The 19,627-nt window shown below is 34.4% G+C and overlaps 3 protein-coding genes across 4 annotated transcripts; 2 read left to right on the top strand and 1 right to left on the bottom strand.

Moving 5' to 3' along the window:
* Positions 1-1,527: 1,527 nt before the first annotated feature.
* LOC101204953 (cyclin-D5-1) lies at positions 1,528-3,949 on the top strand. 2 transcript variants are annotated; one of them, XM_031888101.1, is made up of 5 exons: positions 1,528-2,178; positions 2,308-2,421; positions 2,514-2,805; positions 2,895-3,028; positions 3,145-3,949. In XM_031888101.1, exons 1-5 carry the CDS (start codon positions 1,894-1,896, stop codon positions 3,361-3,363), a joined length of 1,044 nt encoding a protein of 347 aa, XP_031743961.1. In that variant the 5' UTR covers positions 1,528-1,893; the 3' UTR covers positions 3,364-3,949. The 2 variants fall into 2 exon arrangements, with proteins under 2 accessions (XP_031743961.1, XP_004141868.1); XM_004141820.3 differs by having other exon boundaries at positions 1,533-2,178; positions 2,338-2,421.
* A 2,041-nt stretch (positions 3,950-5,990) lies between these two features.
* LOC101213278 lies at positions 5,991-12,794 on the top strand. Its single transcript, XM_011659597.2, has 5 exons — positions 5,991-7,387; positions 7,931-8,395; positions 8,482-9,540; positions 9,982-10,147; positions 10,570-12,794. The coding sequence occupies exons 1-5, from the start codon at positions 6,281-6,283 to the stop codon at positions 11,535-11,537; spliced, it is 3,765 nt and encodes a 1,254-aa protein (XP_011657899.1). The 5' UTR covers positions 5,991-6,280; the 3' UTR covers positions 11,538-12,794.
* Positions 12,795-13,467: 673 nt separating this feature from the next.
* Positions 13,468-15,677, bottom strand: LOC101204711 (protein SHORT-ROOT). Its single transcript, XM_004141819.3, has one exon. It carries the CDS (start codon positions 15,134-15,136, stop codon positions 13,664-13,666), a length of 1,473 nt encoding a protein of 490 aa, XP_004141867.1. The 5' UTR covers positions 15,137-15,677; the 3' UTR covers positions 13,468-13,663.
* Between the last annotated feature and the right edge of the window lie 3,950 nt (positions 15,678-19,627).

The following is a 19,627-nucleotide window of genomic DNA, read 5'->3' on the forward strand; positions in this document are numbered from 1 at the left end:
TATATATACACACACATTAACTATTTAAAGGTTTAGTGAACATTGCTTTTCTAAAAAAAGATAAAAATCAAAATCAAAATAAAATAAAAGATCGTGCTGATTATGTTTTACAGTTGATCAATTTCTATTTTTTGCAACTGAAAATAAGTAATATCGTACCAATTATTTAGGTGTGTCTTCAATTTTATTTTTAAGATTTATGTTTATTTACATTTATGATTTCTTCGTAATAATTGGTAAAGGGGAATAGTTAAATTATTTGTACAATTTGCTAATTAATAAGTTAAAAGATAAACTTTTTTTTTAAATAGAAAAAGTTCCTACTAAAATACAACAAAAAATCTAAATATTTTTTCAAATGTTTTATTTTTGACATTTTTTTCTAAGATTTTAAAAACATTACTTTGGTTATACTTTATTTTAATTCTTCTATTTCAACAAATCTAAAAATGTAGTCTCTATTGCTAATTATTTTTAAATTATCATTTGAGTTGTTGAATGAAAAAACAATCTTTCCATATATTTTATTGCTTAACAAATTTCACTCGTTGTTACTAAATTGTATTTATTAATACTAGTTTGGTTATTGATTTAAGATCAAATAGCCTTTATTTTAATCACTATTAGTTTAGTTGTTAACTTAATTTTTTAAGTATTCATGGCTTTGTATTAGGGTGTTTTATTTCAACTTTTTTCTTACAATAATGTTAAATTATTTATAAATAAAGGTTTTGTAATTCAGGTGGGAGTAGAATCCTTAATTATTGCTGTATTGAACAACATCAAACTTGTGATTTATTTTTCCTTTTCTCTTTTAACTACTCGACACGTAAAACTTTAATTTGAATTCGGTAAAACATATTGATGAAATTTGAACGTCGATAGACTTTTATATATTTACAATTTTTTTAAAAATTGTGATATATGCACTTAATTATTTAAACAGTAATCTATATCTACGATATATCGTCCTCTTCACATTCATCAATAAAACAATAATTACAAAAATCACCGATGATCAATAGAATACAATAGTTAGTATGTGATTAAACCATCAACTATTGAATTGAAAATTTTGGACATTCAAACTAATTACAAAAGCTTTAAAACTTGACCGTCAAAACTATAATGACGGTAAAAATTAAACCGTAGATGATAAATATGAAACGTGAAACTTCTAAATTCGCTACTATTTGTAAGTTTGAAATTATAATTTAAAAGTAAGCATAAGAGGAAGGGATTAATTTTTAAAATTAAAAGTTTGAAAGTATTAATTACAGTGAGGATGGTGATTAATAGGGTACTTTTTGGGATTTGCAAAAAAAAAAAAGGAAGAAGAAAGAAAGAAGTCAGATGCTATAATTAAAACTGTATAGGATTTGTATTTTTTTTTTAAGAAAAGAAACAAAGGATGGAAATGTTAAACAGTGAAGAATGATTTGAGTGTAGAAGGGGGTTAAAAAGGAGAAGAGAGTTATAGTTATTTATAAGGAAAATGAAAAAGAGGGAGGTGTTGGGTTGTGATATGAAAACAATAAAGAAGAAAACAGAAGGTATCGAAATTGTTGATATGATATGAAATGAAATGGTATGATATGAAAAAAGAGGATTGAAGATCCAAAAACTCTATATCTCATCCGCTTGTTTTGGCGGCAACGAAACCGCTATTTTCGCCCGCCTCCCCACTCCCCAAAGTCCACTCTTTCCCTCTTTTTTTTCCCTTCTTTCTCCTATTTCTCTCTCCCATTTCCCTTTTTTTTTTCTCTCCCCATAAACTCTACTTGGGCTTTCGTGGGTTTTACCAGTTAAGCTTCTCTCTACATAAATTACCCACATTCCCCTTTCTTAGATTTTTCTTCTTGTTCGAATGTACAGAGAACCCGAAGCCCAGATATGGGGTACACTACTGACCGTCTTTCTTCTTTCTCTCCTTCCAGTCTTTTCTGCCAAGAAGATGCTTCTTTCTTGACTGACGATGACCATACTCAACAACCCACTTCCCTTTCCGATCCTCTTCCCTTCTTTCTTGCCGATGATGATGATGAGTATTTTGAGATCTTAGTTTCAAGAGAGATTTTCACTGAATCTAAGACCCGTTTGCCCGTTAACGATTCCCCGGCTGCGATTCAGAGTTGGTTGAGGAGTGTCCGATTGGATGCTGTTGAGTGGATTCTTAAAGTTCGTCTTTTTTTTTTTTTAATTTTTTTTTAATTTTTAAACAAACCTACAATTGAACTTCATCTCTTCAATCGATTTGTGTTTATGGGTTGTTTTTGTTTTTCTGTGTTTTTTTTGGGGATTTTATAGCTGGATTTTTCTGTGTGTCTTCTGATTCAGAGTCGGGTACTTTTTGGATTTCAATTTCATACTGCGTATCTATCCATCAGCTACTTCGATCGAGTTTTGTCAATCCGAAACCTAGTAAGCAATCTAATCCGTCAATCTGAATGTTGGGTTTTGCCGATCAAGTGCTTGGTTAATTGATTGATTGATTGTCTGTAATTGACGAACAGCAAAAGAGGTCGTGGATTTTCCGATTGTTGGCTGTGGGATGTTTGTCACTGGCTGCTAAGATGGAGGAATCTAAAACCCCTAAGTTGTCGAGCCTTCAAGTTGAGGGATTTGATATGGAAAGCAAAGCAATTCAAAGAATGGAACTGTACATTCTCAATACTTTGGGATGGAGAATGAGCTCAGTTACTCCTTTTTCTTATTTGCAGTATTTAATAAGAACGATCTTTGTCGATTACAATTGGCAAGGATTACTCTCTAAAGCTGCGAAGTTTGTAATGGCAACTGTGAAAGGTACCATCCGATCCCCCATTTCATGATTAATTGCTTCTTCATTTGCAACATCAGTTGATCTGTTCATTAAACTGAGACTTACGCTACAGAGATTAACTTGGTGGATCATAGACCATCTATTATAGCAGCTGCTTCGTTATTAGCTTCATCTGATACTCGGATGACAAGAGAACAAATGGAGCTTAAATTGAAAGCGATAACTTCATTTGGGTCTTTAGAATATGTGAGTTGTGCTAGTTTCAGATAGTTCGTAATGCATAAATCAGATTTGTTGTGCATATCTCAAATTTCTTGTTGGTTTGCTTATTTTTCTTCCTGCATTGTTGAAAAATGCAACAGGAGGATGTCTTCTTTTGCTATAATCTGATGCTAAAAACAGAGAACGAAAATGTGAAAGAAGAGTTAACTGGCACTCCATCGTCTTCAATCTGCACCACAACACCTAATATTGTTGACAACCGTTCTGCTACCTCCGCTTCTGGTACTAAGAGTAAGAGACGACTCACATTCGAGGACTCTGATCCAGATTGTCCGGAGAAGAAGATTCATCGGCCATAGCAAAACATAGTATGGTATTAATAATGAGAATCTAGGATGTTTTTCACTCCAACATTGTTGTTCGAGATAAAATTTTGTTGATCAAATGATTGGGCTACATTTTTCCTATACCCAATAAAGGATCCAGCAGTGACAGACAAGATTATAGAAATAAGGGAGAAGTAAATATGAGAGAAAGGGATAGCTATATAGCCTGGAGAAGGGAGAGAGAAGAAGAAGAAGAAGATGCTGACCTAGTGCAAAGAAAACCATCAAATTCCAAGAGAATACTTGAAGGTGACTGAAGGTTGTGGTTATTGCCAATATTTTGTCTTCATGATCACTTGTTGTTGTTGTCACTTGCTCTTTCATTATATTTATTTAATTTTGTTTTAATTCCTTCCATTATTTTTGTCATCATGATCAAGAATTTTATTGTTAAGTATCTATTGCCACCCTACCTTTTGATGGGAGGCCTGGGATGCTTTCCCCTTCTCTTTCAATACACTGGAGCTGAAAAGTTGTGCTTTCCTGTGTAACATTTTGAGCCATTTAGTAGTGTATACATAACATTAATAAGAATGTTGGAATACCTTTTGAACCACCATTAGATTCTTTCTTTCTTACTCTTCCATCACTTGGTGGCTCTGAAAGTTCAAACTAGTTTTGCTTAGACAGAAACACTTTATATAGTTCATCTATTGAATGTCAATCTGAGTTTAATATGCCTTGAGCTGGCACTATTCTCCCGTTTTTTTTGCCATTAGTCTCTTGTTGCCATGAAAGTTGAATTAGAAGTTTCTGAAGATGATCTTATGAAGGTGCTCAATTTCCTTCAGAAAAGGAGTTCTTTTGACAAAAAGGGCAATTCTGGAATGGCCCGTCCTACTTACCGAGCATGACGTTATTGTCTGTCAGGTTGCATCGTCTGTAGAGAGAATATGCTTTAGTTGGGAACTTATAGAGCGAGGGAGGGGGAAAAGGTTTGTTAGCTATTTTGAGTGAAGGGGAGAAGGGAAGGATTGGTATTATTTTGGTTGAAAGTTGGTAATGTGATGCATTACTTTGGGAGATGCATTATGATAATGAAGATGGGATTGAGAGAGATTTCTTTTGGTTGGGATATGGTGGGAGAAGTTAGCCAATGAGGTTTCTGACAAGAAGGTGTCAGAGGCTCCACATATGAATATGATCTCTCTCTCTTTTTAGTTTTTGGTTTTGTAATGGAAACACTGACAGTGGTTGATGACTACAGGGTGTACTGTTTTTTCCTCTCCCCATGGGAATGAAAACACAGAAAGGCACAGGACAGGCAATTGAGGAAGGAAATTAATTATCCACTAAAGTCAGAGAACCAAACTTCAGTGTTAAGATTCCATCAATGCCACTTCCACTCCTAAGAGGACTGCTTTTCTTGTGCTTTTAACCAATCCCAATTAACATTTTGACAAATATAGTCTGTATATCAATTATCATCTTGATTCATTTGTTTTTAAAATATTTATTTTAGTCTGGTTCAACTTAGTCTTTCAATTTTCATAAAGTGATTGTATTTGATCCGTCAAAAATGAAAAAAATAATAAAAAAAGAAAAATAACGTGATTATTTTCTAAAAGCAAGAATACCAAAATGAACCATAAGTGAATGAATAAGGTCCAAAACTAACTTTTTAAAAGTATAAGTACTAAAATGAATCAAACTTAAACTTGAAAGTATATAGATGAAAACAAATACAAATATTAAAGAAGGTAAAATAATAGAACAGAAAATAAGTTATTTTATTTTTGTTATTCTATCGGATGATATTTATGGGACCAAAATTAGGGTGAGTGAATGAAAGTTATATCTAAAGAGGATATAATTTAATTGACTTATCAAAAATTATCCATTCTATCATGTAATCATGCTTCTAATCAATTGAATGTGAAGTTTATTAGAAACCTATCAGTATCAGAACAAATAAAAAGTTAATTTTACATTTAATATCGATGAACAATGGCAATGTTGAGAGTTCATTAAAGTCTTGCCCTAATTGCTCTACTGTTTAAAGAAAAGGAAATAAATATATTAAAAAAGTTCAATATATTGTTCAAATTTTTTCTTCATGGATTTCCCATCATTCATCATGTACACACAACACAAAAAACATTTCTCAAATTGACCGTGGATATAATTACTATCTCTGATATAACTGACAGTTGATATTAATAAGAGCAACTAATAACATTTTTCAAATTAAAAGCTATTATCGTTAGCATATATTAGTGATAGCAACTATCAATGATAATTTCTATCAATTTTAGTTTTTAATTTTAAGAAAACGAAGAAAAAACACTTGTAACGATGAAAGATAGAAAGTTATCGCTCATAGAAGGGTTTAATGATAACAAGTGATAGTAGCGACACGTGATAACTTTTAATTTGAGAAATCCGGGAAGAAAGATCGGAAATGGTGGATACACATAAGTTTTTTAATATTTTACTAAAATTTGTGATATATATATATATATATAAAAGCAAATGTTTTAATAGTTAATAAAAATTCAAATAGTATGTAATGGGCCGGGCCAAGTCTATGTTGGGCTTATTTGTGATCCATCACTTTAAAAAGGGCGCGAAAAAGTTCGATTTAAATTTAGAGAAAGCGTGCGTGGGCGTGACGATTGGTAAGAAGAACCCACAACCGGATACCAGAGCTGAACGATATGCACCGTCGTAGCTATCGCTTCTCCGTTCATGCCGTCGAATTCCGAAGCACAGAGAGTTAAGCAATAATCACCCATTGCGGGACGGATGTAAGTGACAGTTTTTGCTTCAGCTTCTGTTTCAGTTTCCCGTTATTCTGTTTTAAGGAAAAGGAAGAACCTTAACTCTAAATATAGCAGAAAGGGATTTCGAAGCGGAGAAAGTAGTTTTAGTTTCTTTCAGTCTGTTCTCTATGGAGAAGAGGTTGCGTTCTTCTCTTGAATCATCGGCGGAAGAATTCGTCTCCTCTGCTGTAAAACTAAGTCTCAAGTCGTCAAAGCACACGCTCAAAACCCTAATTCATGGCGTAAAAACTTCTTCTGCTCACTCCTCCTCTGTTCCTCTTGCCCTAGAAGTTTCTATTTCTCGCGCAATTGCAACTTTTAGGAATCTTACTGGCTCCGATTGCACTAACCCTAATCCACAATGCAACCCTGGCCCCTCCGAGTCTCCGCAGCCTCCTTCCACTAAAATTCTGCGGCGATCTTCGAGAAATTGCAGAAGTCGGGAATTTGAAGGCTTAGAGAGTGATGAATCCAATTTGAACTTACGAAAAGAGAAAGTTCTGGTTGAGCTTGAAATTCTGTCGTACATTGTGTTCTTATGCATTTCGCACCCTAGAAAAGTATTTTCTCTGACTGATTTACTGCCGTGTGCTCGGCACTTGCACGATAATTTGGTTTTATTCGAGTCGGATTCAGTATTGTCTACGGAGATTGCAAATTTGTGCGAGGAATGGTGGAAGGAGGACTTGCCGGGGCGAGAATCACTGATCTCTCAGTCGCTCCCTTTCCTGCTCTCAAGGTCGTTGACGCTAAAGAAGAAGGTGGATGTGCACAAGGTTTATATGCTTCGGGAGGCATTTTCTTTGTTTGATTATGAAGACGAGAGCATTGAAGATTTGAAACTTTTGTTAGTTCGCTGCGTTATTGCTCCTTTGTATTTGAAAACTGAAGATGGTCGTCGGTTCGTGGCGTATACTCTTGGCTTAAGTCGACAGCTATTGAAGGAAGCGCTGGCAGTTATTCGATCCCAAATTCCGTTTGGGAGAAAATCTATGTTGGAGGCGTATGGCGACATTGTGTTTCGTGCTTGGCGAAATTCTGAAGAAAATACAAGAGATGAAATCGAAAATGGATTTTTACAGGGTTTGGTGGAGGGTGTTATACATGCGAGAACAAGCGCGTTTGGTGCTTCAATTAGAAGGGTTTTAGGAGGGTTTATGAACCAGCGAACAGTAGATGGTGTTGAGAAGCTTCTCTTCCGTCTAACTGAGCCTGTTATATTTCGATCGCTGCAGGTATTTCTCCCATTTTAGTGTGTTCTTGTGAGCTGTAACATTCTGAAATTCATTAGTCGACTCCACATTCATCATCTTGTTCTCAGTAAACAGTTTAGAATTTACTGAACACTTGAATTTACTACTAAAAGGTTTTGGTTGTAAATTCGTAATAGTTCTTTAGGCTTTTTAGCTAGGTTTCAGTTGAAGCAGGTTAGTTCACAGTCTGTTGTCCTAATTTAATAGCTTAAACTTTTTAATGTATTCATGATTTAATGAAAGTGGGCTTTTCATCCAAAAAATGATTTAATAAATTATCTTTCTCACATGCTGAAATTAAAAATCATGCTGTCTTCTTTGTAATTTAAATGCCAAATGTTCATGGTTCTTGGAGGAACAAAAGATACACAGGCATGTAACCGTGCTTGTGAAACTTGGACGACAACGAGTTAATATGTGTAGTTTACTCAAGGGATTGTGCTTATAATTGGAAGTATTTATGCATTAAGCTTTGATTAATACAATAATATGTGAATCGTATCATACTGTTGAACTTTTGGCCAGGTTGCAAATTCAAATGTTCGTCAAAATTCATTGCATCTACTTTTGGATGTGTTTCCTCTTGAAAATCCTGATGCTACAAAAGAGCTGAAGGACACATTGCTTGATAGACAGTTCTTTTTAATAGAAAAACTTCTCATGGATGAAAGTCCAGATGTGAGAGTTGTAGCAGTTGAAGGTTGTTGTCGCATTCTTTATTTATTTTGGGAAATTATACCTTCAATAACCATCACAAAGATCATTACCAAAATTTTTGATGAAATGTCACGTGATATATCCAATGAAGTCAGGCTTTCAACATTAAATGGCGTAATCTATTTGTTTGGGAACCCCCAATCTCATGAGATTTTAAAAGTGATCTTGCCAAGGTTGGGACACTTGATGTTGGACAATGCTCTTTTGGTAAGAGTAGCTCTAGCAGATCTCCTCCTCCTTATCAGGGATGTTCGTGATTTCCAGTTTAATAAGGTATAGGTATCCTATAACTATTTTTCTAGTAAAAATGCTGCAAAGTTGTGTTTTTTACCATAACGTATCCCTGAAACTCTCTGCAGGTGGTCAGTTTAGATGTATTGTTATCTGTACTTGCAGACGATCAACCCATTATTAGTCAGAAAATTACTAGATTGCTGATGCCATCATATTTCCCCACCAAAGTATCAATTGAAGAGGCATGCAGTCGCTGCATAACACTTATAAAAAGATCTCCCATGGCTGGAGCAAGATTTTGTGAGTTTGCTGCATCAGAAGGGGCATCTCTTAAGTCCATTGTGCAACTTGTTAGAACACTAATTGATTTGGTTTCGTCCTCTGCTAAGCTAGATGAAAATTACATTGATGGTTTACTACTTTCTGCCAAATACCTTTGCAGCTGCATCTCGAAGGAGCCATGTTACAAGTTCGATCTCAAAGATCTGTTCACCGCTGAAAAATTGAAGTGCTTGCTCTCTGTAGCACAATCCAGGTGTGCTCGATCTTCTTTATTCAACATTGTTTCCTCATTCTCTCCTGATGATTTTACGGATCTTCTTGTGGAGTGCATGCAATTAATTACGAACTGTCGTGGATTATCCGAAGACATAGAAAAGCAAGTTGAAGTGAGGTCAGGCCACAGGTTTTTCCAGGCTTGTGATGCATTGGACATTATGTTTGAAGCCATGTCATTGATACTTCAAAAATTTGCTTATCGTTGCCACATTAGATTTGGAACGGAGAAACCGAAACTCAGTGTTTCCCCTGCAAAGAGAAAGAAATGCAAATTATCAGGAAAAATACTATCTAGACTGAAGAATTTTGGTGGAAAAAAGTGTGTGGCCTTTGAAGAAGACTACTTTGTTGCAGTAGGAATGTCGTGGCAAGTTAAAGATTTGCTTTCAGATGAAAAAACAAAGAATGCTTTATTGAGTTGCCAGACTATAGAGAGAATATTTCATAGTTTAAAGGTCATCTCCGAAGTCAGTATTGTGCAATGCGTCAATTATGACTATATGGATGTATCTCCCGTTCTAGCATATGCATCTCTTGCTTTGCACATGTCTTTTCAGAAGGGCAGCCAAAATATTCCGAGTAATAGTGGAACCAAGAACAAAATTCCGAATTCTTGTAGTTCAGAGGCAAGTGCTTATTGTTAGTTAATAAAACCATGCTTAAGTAGCAGCTTCTTTTCTCTAGGATAATAGGATGAGCTGTATCTGGTGCCTTCTGGTTCCTTAGATATATATTCCAATCCATATCTCTTTCCCTTCCACCTTAAATTGCTTAGCTGTTCAGTTAATCACTCAAAAGTTGCGTTAATATAATATTATCAAATAACTTCTGTTTGATAAAAATTGCAAGTATTATGATATCTTATTCTAGATGAGGGAAGAGTTTAGTGCAAAGTTTCCTTCTGATTACGTTGTTTCAGTAGTTTCAACTCTTAGAAATTATCATACATGAATATGCACGAGAAGTTGAATGGGTGGGGGCATTTCAATTGAACTATTTGATCCACTTTTAGCTTTGTAATATAAATCTGTATTAACGGACTCCCAATTCCTATCAATCTTCTGCAGGAAAAAATGGAGCAGACACTCGATCACTTGCTTGAATGTATTAAGAAAATGTACGTGTCAGATGACTCCCCTGATGAAGCTAAGCAAGGTAATGGAAAACCAACTCAACATGCAAAACGAAAGCTGAATGAATCTAGAAAAAATCAATCTCACTCCCTTCAGGGAGGTAAGCAATTCTCTTGTAAATTCTAATCTTCAGAGTGCAAGTCTAGCTCAACTAATACTTCAAATTAGAATAATGCCCGAACTCCAAAGTGTTTGTTTTGTTAGCATTCAGTCTGATTTTCAATTCTTTTGTTAATTGGTCATTAATTCAACCCGGGTTTTCAACAATCTTGGGTATTTTTAGTAACGTTGGTAATCACAGGTATAGACTCAAAATATTAAGATCTTATAGGTTTCCCTATTGTTTAAGTTGGGTCTGATGATAGTATCTACTTAGTTGTGGAGACGATGTAAAAGTTCCAAATTATTTCGGGATTCAAGTTTGAAGTAAAATTTTGGACTTTTGGCTATGTTTTTTAGCATATAGACTTTCTATAAACTTGAATGACAAATTGTTTTTGACATTTGTGGTTATTCATGTAGGATGCGTTGGTGCTTCAGAAAAGACACTGAAGCAGGTGAAGAACCTTACAGCAGTCCTCAAGTTCATTGCCGATGCTATTTCCATGGGGTTTCTTTCACAAAAGTATGAATTGTGCTTGAAATTCGTGTCAGAGTATATGCAATTCAGCATGTCGACTTTACATCAACAGTTTTATAAAGATATTCAATTCAATGTGGAAATGAAAGAAATCTTTCTTTGTCTCAAGAGCTCGTTGACCTATGCTGCCAAGTTATTGAATCAAGTACTAAGATGTGTGGAAGATTCCGCTTTGACACAGACTTCAATTCTTAGCCATAATTTGATTGATTTGATTGCCTTAATTGAAGTACACTTGGGGTCTGGTTATGCAGCACGTCTTGTTGCAGTGGCGAAGTCCTGGTTTCCTGATCTGATTTTGGCGTTAGGAGCCAGTTGCATAATGAGACCTGTTGAAGTACAGGGGGCGCACATCAACCTCTTTGAGCAGACCAAACTATATTTTCCCTCATGGTTATCAATCGTTGCAAAGATTGAACTTTCTAATACAAGTGAAGATTTCGCCGAGGAGGAGGAGGGCAGGGATGGCTCTTCTGACAAACATAATTCTTCCACATTTAAGAAATTTCTGAAGATGATTGTCACGTTTTTGAAAAGAGATCACCACATTTTGGATGCAGTTGGAGCAATTTTTATGGTTGGTTCAGAAGTTGGGTTGGAAAGAAAGGATTTTGGGCTGGTACTTGGACTTCTACAGTTTGTGTGTCGAAGCCTATACAGTGCTGACGACAGAGAGTGGGGTGATATGATGTTAGCTTCATTACAACATTGCTACCCTCAAATAGAGAGAGAAATAGAGCAATGTAATGGAGATGGACGTCATCAATTAGACAAGGCAAAGACTTTGCTTGAACCTATATGGTTGTATCACATTTTCGAAACTGGCAAGCTGTCAACGATGAATGAGTAGACAAGCCTTATGCTACCCTTTAATGGTGAAGCTGAGATTGGCTAAATCAGTTTGGTTGAGGAAATTGGGACCAAAAAGAAAGCATAGCCTGCACAGCCCATGAAGAGACTCATGCCGTTTGACAGACGACAGACTATTGAAATGGGTGGGGGTTATTTCACAGTTGATAACAAAAGTAGGAAAAGGAAAAGGTAACCGAGAGCCAGTTTTCAACGTGGTGGTGGTGAAGGAGATTATTGGTTCGGTCCCATGAAGTGAAAACTGAAAAGTAACAATTGGGGGCATATAATGGAAAGAGCAGCTTTAAGGCCACGATATGGACCAGCCCCCATCAACTTTTTATAGAATGTGTTGGAGGAGAAGATGCGACGTGAAACGAAGACTTTTAAGTGTCAACGATGAAATAGAAGTTTTGCATGTAGCTTTCTGTGGCTGGCTGCTAATCCTCGCCTCGCTCTCCATAACACGGCTAGATCAAATGACAAAAGACTAGCCAGAGAAAGTGAAGCTCAGCCGCTCAGGTATTTATTATTATTATTATTAATATATAAACGTAGTTTATCGAATACGCACTCATGATGGGCCAAAAGCACCATCGGCATCACTAGGGAAATAACTTTATTTTTTCTTCTTTAGTGGGGGCCATATTGTAAAAGCAAGAAAACTAAGGGATTAAAAGAAAGAAAAAAAAAAAGAAGAAAAAACAGCAGGGCAGAAGACCCTCCTCCCTTCCTCTGTCAATTCCCAAATGAAAGATCCTAGACTTTTCGAAGAGAATAAATATATATATATATATATATATATATATATATATATATGTATTTTGATAGAGAGGCAATTGAAAGACAGCATGAGGGCCACTACAACCCATTTGGGCCACTAATGGGGTGCAAGAGATTCCCCCATAGACAGCTCAACTTAGCGGCCGTCCTAAGATTCCAAGCCTTCCCCTCCTCCTAAGCTCAAAGTTACCTATACCCCATGCCTTCTTTTTCTTACTTTCCAATTTAATACCATTTAACAACTTGTTTCTTAATGCCATTTTGCTTCATGATATCATCTTTTATCATTTAATCTCTTCCTTGCTTCACCAACTCCACTTGTAACATTGGACCTCTCTTCTCTTCCTATTGTGGGGAAACTTTTCGTTTTAATTATGTTTCTATAAAAGTGGTCCATTTCCGATGTAGTCCAATAAAAAGAAAATGTAACTTAGCTTTGTGGATAAGATATTATTTAAAATAATTTGATTTCTCATCTCCACTTTTATTTATTTCTTTATATATATAGTCGAAATCAATTCAAGCAGAAATTTCAAAATTCAGTCTCCCATTCCCACAATTTTTAAATTACTAAAAATTGATTAGTAATTAAATTTATTCAAACAATAATTTGACATTTAAAATCGTACCTAAAATTGAGAACTTTTATTTCAATCTCCTTCGTTATATTGTTGCGTACGTTCACTTAAATTGGAGTTTTGGATGTAATTATAAACTCAACTGCCTAAGATTAGGGGTTGAATAAGAAGGGAAATGGATTGTTAATACCTTGTCATTTATCATACAGTTTATGGAAGGAAAGAGCCATTTTCTATAAAAAAAAAAAATTGTGAAAAGAAATTAAATTAAAAAACGATTTCTTTCAATTCTCATGAAGTATGCAATAAGGATAAGAAAACACGATTAAAATCAACACACGTTTAGTGGGAAGATTTCCAATTTCTTGAAGTTAAATTTTTTTTCATACCAAAATATTAATTAACATTTCGTTCTTACCATTAACTTTACATATATCATTTAAAAATTCACCATCAGTTTTCCTTGTACATGATGCATTGTACTCATGAAGATGCTTCTATAAATTTGAAATGGTAATTATGTAAAAAAAAAAAAAAAAAAAAATCATAAAAGAGGGAAAAACAATGAGAAATCAAGAAATTAAATGTACCTTAATTGTATTAAAATCACTCAAATTAGATAATTAAATTTTTATGTTCCCCCACAAACACGGCCAAACCGAGAAATTCACCCATCCTTCAGACACGTGCAAAAAGTCATTGAACCGAACCGAACCGAACCGACCAAATCGGACTATTTCCATGATCCAATTCCAAGTAGTGAAGGTCAAGGTCTCCATGCACTGGCCCACACCACCGGCTGCTCTTTCCACGTCAAGAATATTCCGGCGACGTCCGAGCTCTGTGTCATTGCCCATCCTTCCTTGTATCTCCTCAACAACGCCCTAACGTCGTCGCACACTTCGTCGCTGAACGTCACTGGACCAAATCCATTTCCATGCAGCCGCTGAGCCCACCGCGACGCTGTTTCCCGCCTCTCAACTGATTCCGCCGCCGAACAAGCCACTAGGTCGACGATTGCCCTACCGGCTGCTCTCTCCAGCATCAATCGCTCATTACTCGTCCTTGAGAAACTCTCGTCCAATGTCTCGAAGTAAACCCTAAACCACCGCAAACATTCTTGAAACCCTCTCATAAATTCAATTCCATCAACGCCAACGTCGAGATCCGCTTCCTCTTCAATCACCGTGATGATCCGCGGCCGTAAACTACGAAAAGACGAAATCAAGAAATCTCGACGGTTGTTAATCGCCGCCACGGAACGTAAAGCTCCGACGCAGTTAATCGCAAGTGCCTCGTCTTCTTTAATATCTAATTTCGCCATGTCCAATTCCGAAAGATCACCGGAATGGTAAAGCGCATTGAATTTAAAAGGTACGCCCATAAGCCTAGCGAACTTTTCCATTCTTGTACCAATTTCCTTCATTACTTTCTGGGAAGCCGCAGCTCCGGTCCCACCGCTCGGCTTGGTAGTAACCACCGTCGTGAGACGGAGGTGTGGCGTATCGTCGGTGCGAGTAGCTAGAGCTTCAAGCAAAGTAGGCCACTGCGTACAATATGTATTGCTAATATCGACTATATGTAGCTTCGATTCGCCTTCTAAAGCTTCAATTAATGCGCCATTGCAAGAAACATGGCCAAAAGTGGTCCAAGGGCTAACCTCCTGAAACTTGAGCATCACTTTCCTAGTGGATTCGAATGAGCACGTTTTCTCAGAAGCAGATGCCAAAGCGCGGTAATTACGGTCGCCGGAATCAGTCATACGGCTAAACAAGGCTTGCAGAAAATAGGCAGCTAGCTTTTGATCCGTATCTCCATAGGGAGAGCTGAGTTCGTTTAGCATCCACATGAGTTGCTGAACGCGAGCGCTGTTCCTGTCAGAAATAGCCCTGGCAGTTTCAAGGAGAATATCAGGGGCCCACCTGCCGGAAAATTCGAAGTTGAAATCCGGTGAAGGTGAAAGGAATGAGAATTGATCGAGCGGAGGAGTTGGGGTGGTGGTAGAGGATGGGTGAGGAGGATGGTATGGATTACTATTATAATATTGTCTAGAATTACTAGACGATGAGAAATCTTCGTCATCCATGAGAAGATTGTAGCATTCTTCGTCTTCTTGTTGATGGTAATGATGGTATTGGTTTTGTCTAGAAGATCTAGAACTGCTTGAATTAGTACTCCTACTGGAATTGTAAGATTGTTGATCAGATTGAAGATTAACAAGCCGAAACAAGGTATCCATTTAAGACCCACATCAAAAAACTCCGAATCTCTTTAGTTGTTTGGACATATAAAAACAACAACAAACAAAAAAAAAAAATCGTATAGAATGGACGGAAAGTAAAGAAGATATGTTTCTTCAAGGCTAGAAATTAAGGTATGGTGTGTGTGTGGATATATTATTAAGATGGGAGGAACGAGGAAGGAATGAAGGAAGGTTTTGGGGTTTCTTTTTTTAATTTTGAAAAGCTCCTTTTGGTGTAATCGATGAAAGAAGAAGCTGAAAAATGGTTTTTTTTTTTTTTTTTTTTTTCCCAATCTCTCTGTGTCTTTCAAAGGCTATGGAAGGGGCGTAAGTGGGTATATGGTATTCTTTTGATGGGGTTAATCTGAAATAATATAATGTTATAAATACTGTGATATATTGACCAAATTTTGTTGTTGTTGGGGGGGGATGATTCTGTATTCTCTCTAGCTTTGGGTTAGGCCTGTAGTAAAGTTAGAGAAAAAGGGGATTGGAGTAGTGGTTTTTTAGAAATAGAATTGTTTTGGGGTCTGACAAAAAGATGAAAAAGTTAACCACGTCTAGATCATTAATGGTGTTAGTGGAATTAGCTTTTGAGAGAGTTAATATTTACACCAAGTTGAGTGGAGGCAGGCGTGCCAATTGGAATTTGGGTATTGAAAGAAGAAAATAAAATAAAAATAAAGCTGCCGGCGTGCATCACCATCATCAAACCCACCATCATTTTACCAAAGCCACACTCACATTTCTCTGCCTCCTAATCCCTCTCCAAAACTCTGCCATTATTATTCTAACTTCTTCCACTTTTTTCTTCTTTTTCTTTCTTTCTTTCTTTCTTTCTTTTTACTATAATCATATATACATACTACTCTATTACCGATACATATATTCTCATGCCCATATGCTTTTCCAATAACTTTATTCTTCCTCATCTCATCTCATCTCCTTTTTTAATATTATATTATTTTACCCTGTAATCTTTGTTCTTTTTTTTTTTAATATCCCAAACTATATTTACTAAATCTCTTCCACTAGTACTCTAGGCTCTTTCTCCAAATAGCCCCAACCATTCTTCTTCTTCTTTGTCTTCTTTGGTCCCAATATCCCAACTCCCCCATCTTCAACCCCCACCCCCATTTACCTAGAAATATTGTCTCTCTCTCTCTCTCTCTCTTCCTAGGTTATATAGCACATTTCTTTTATATATATATTGGAATCTCCATTTTTGTAGATATGAATTTTGTGTATTAGAGATATTATTATTGTTTTGTTGTGTGAATGATTCTATTGTGTGTTTGTGTGTGTATGTGGGTGGCTGAGAAAATCTATGTGAGAATATGTATTGTTATTCTCTGCATGAATGATTAGGTCAACTCCATTTTTGGTATCTGTTGTCCTTCATTTTTAGAAATTTGTTCTTTTTTCCAGGAAATCATCATTGCTAAGCATAACCCCATTTTCTATCTTCTTTCATACTCTCCCACAAAAAACAATCTTTATTCTCAATTACACTCTCATCTCTTTTCTTTTCTTCTTTTCCATTATTATTCCTCTTTTTTCTATTTTTCTACTCTTTATATCAATTATATGTTGAATTTTATTTTTTCCCACACACAAAAAAGAAAAAAAAACAAACAAACAAATATATTTGTTGGATTTTTATCATTTGAATTAGTACTTTAGTTATGCAATTATTTTGTTTGGGACTAAATAAGTGCCCTCACTAAAACATTTTAAATTTATTTGTTTTACTTGAACTTTTTTACTAAAAACTGCATATTTTTTCAATTATAATTCCACAAAAGTACTCGAAAACTTTTACAAATGAGAAGTCATTGTATGATAAAGACACGATTCTCAACTATATCCTATCAAACTTCTTCATATATAAGAGATGTTATTCATTTTTTAAAACATGGGGACTTGGTTTCTATTTATCCTAATTAATAGTTTTAATTTTGTTTCTACTTAGTCTCTATTTATTTTTAAAGCATTGATATAAGTAATTATAATAATTTGATTCTTTATCATTTAGAAAAAGAAGATGTGATATTGTTGCTGGCTGATAGGTCCATTGTTGTTGTTTGTTATTAAATGAGTTGAAGATGGCGTAGAGAAGATAAGAGAAGAGGTTGATGAAGGCCTTTTCCTAAGCCATATGTTAAACACTCTTTCATTTCCTCTCCACTTTCTCCACACTCTACTTTTTTTTTTCTTTAATCACACATTAAATGTATTAAGTGGTACTGACGTTGTTACACTAAATATATCATCTTTAATTTCCTGATAGAAAAAAAAAATGCAAACTAGGTTGGAAAATCAAGATTAATAATAATTACTTAAGGTGATGGAGAATTTTTTTTTTTTTTTTTAACTTGATTTAGTTTTATATATCTTTAAAATTGAAACATTTTAATACATCTACTTCCAAATCTATAACAATTGAGTTCATAAATTTGATAATGATTTAGTTTTTATCTTGAAAAGTAGTATCTAATTAAATTTGTTTGTAAAATTACAGAAGGTAAGTTATTATTACAAAATCAAAACTCATAATTAAGTAAGTTTAAAAAGTTCTTTCATGAATTAAATTATGATACGTTGAAATTGAATTGAATTATAAATTTAAAAGCACACAAGGTAAATAATTACACATCAAAATTAAGGATTGTTCACCAAAATGATATTTAACAGAATAATAATAATAGCAATAAGAGTAATTATTTTAAATATTTAAAAATATAACAAATTTATTAATAGATAGAAAATAGTAGTTTACACCCACCAATCAAAGTTCAATTTACTTATAGACACCAGATTTCGAGTTTAAATTGTGGGTGACTACAAATTTAATATGATCGAAAACAATTCAAAATTATCGAGTATATCTCTTTTTTTTACAAAAATAATAATAAAGATGAAGATATTTAAAACAGTGAGAAAAAGATGAAATTGCATTAGTTGAAGAGTAAATGGGCAAATGGATGAGTCTCATGCTGACGACACCTCTCTTCAACAAAAACATTAATTTAAAAAGAAAACCAACAACTTTTCTTCACAAATTTAATTTGAAATAATGCTTTTGTGACCCAAAACACTTTTAAACCTCATTCAAATAAAAACAATTATTAAACCATAATGCACAAATCTCACTTCATTTTTCTCAATAAAATAATCTCACTGCATTGCTCATGATACAAACTTTGTCTTAATTAAGCATTTCAATTTGTTATCTTTAATTATCAAAGTGACGACCAACTCTAATTTCGTCACCTTCTACAATAATTATTTTAATTACATGATCATAAGATGATGATCATAATGGTATCTTTGTTTAAGTACGAAAATAGATATTAAATTTAGAAGAAATTAAATTATTGAATATATCAATATGTGATAACTACGATATCATATGAAGTCTTATTTATATGCGTTTGTCAAAATAAACTCAATCTTAGGTTGCAAAATATAATATGTAATATGTATAAGTATGAAAATGGTTGGTTCTATTGTTAAAATTTGAAGTTACTTTACTGAATTTGAGGTGCATTATTTCATCAAACATCTAATCACAAGTTAAAATAGTAAAATGGCCTTTTTGTTTGCCACCTTTTTATACTTCTTATTCGATGGGCCATTATTTCCTTTATTGGTCTCATTGTACACTTGACATTATTAACCAAAAGTTCATAATTTTCATAAAGAAATAACAATCTTTCAACCTTCTTGTGAATAAATTAAAGGAAAAGAAATTAAAAGTTAGCTTCTTTCTTGATCTATTTTCAATCGTGCAAAAGATAATCAAAATATTTATAAGATACAGTAACGACAGACACTAATAGTTTGTGTCTATTATCAAAATATAACATGAAATTTTGCTATATTTTGTAAAAAAGTTTAACAATTTTGAAATTGTCTCTATATTTTAGTATAAATGCGTTTTTTTTTTAAATGATAAAAATATGTCGTTGACTTTAGTAAGAATGATATTTCATAACCGGTTTACAATCTCATCGACTCACCATCCCACGCCTCGTTCCGCCTGACCCAGATGAAATGATTGTGCGTGTGTGTAGAGATATCAATAAATCCACATTTATCTATCTCTTCATCCTTTCTAAAGCATGAAGTCAGAGTATTTAAAGGAACGCTTCCACGTTGCTTTAAAATTGTAAGAATGCAGAGTTGAAATAAAATATTAATATTTGTTTTTTACAATTTTTCATCGACACTGTTTAGCTGTCTATGAAAACTAATGTCATAACACTAATTATTTACAATTAAAGATGTAATATTCGGTAATGGTAAAATAATTCTGAAAATTGCCAAGAAGCATTTTTTCAAGAAGAGAAATTTATAATGAATTAAACAGAACATAAATCTTTTTAACAGTTAAATCCATGAAATAAACTGATTATTTTCATCTGTTGAAAAAGACAAATAAAGTGATAGGAAAGGTTTGGTTGGTTTAATTAAATCATCAAAATC

This window comes from Cucumis sativus, chromosome 6 (genome assembly GCF_000004075.3).
Source record: "Cucumis sativus cultivar 9930 chromosome 6, Cucumber_9930_V3, whole genome shotgun sequence".
Taxonomy (NCBI): Eukaryota; Viridiplantae; Streptophyta; class Magnoliopsida; order Cucurbitales; family Cucurbitaceae; genus Cucumis; species Cucumis sativus.

What these genes read in the sequence shown, in the direction of transcription:
- LOC101204953 (XM_031888101.1), top strand. Translation starts at nt 1,894, where the DNA reads ATGGGGTACACTACTGACCGTCTTTCTTCTTTCTCTCCTTCCAGTCTT. An exon ending in CTGTTGAGTGGATTCTTAAA is followed by an intron (nt 2,179 to 2,307) that starts GTTCGTCTTTTT and finishes GGGATTTTATAG; the next exon opens with CTGGATTTTTCTGTGTGTCT. An exon ending in CATTTGGGTCTTTAGAATAT is followed by an intron (nt 3,029 to 3,144) that starts GTGAGTTGTGCT and finishes AAAATGCAACAG; the next exon opens with GAGGATGTCTTCTTTTGCTA.
- LOC101213278 (XM_011659597.2), top strand. Translation starts at nt 6,281, where the DNA reads ATGGAGAAGAGGTTGCGTTCTTCTCTTGAATCATCGGCGGAAGAATTC. An exon ending in GTGATTTCCAGTTTAATAAG is followed by an intron (nt 8,396 to 8,481) that starts GTATAGGTATCC and finishes AACTCTCTGCAG; the next exon opens with GTGGTCAGTTTAGATGTATT. An exon ending in ATCTCACTCCCTTCAGGGAG is followed by an intron (nt 10,148 to 10,569) that starts GTAAGCAATTCT and finishes TTATTCATGTAG; the next exon opens with GATGCGTTGGTGCTTCAGAA.
- LOC101204711 (XM_004141819.3), bottom strand. Translation starts at nt 15,136, where the DNA reads ATGGATACCTTGTTTCGGCTTGTTAATCTTCAATCTGATCAACAATCT.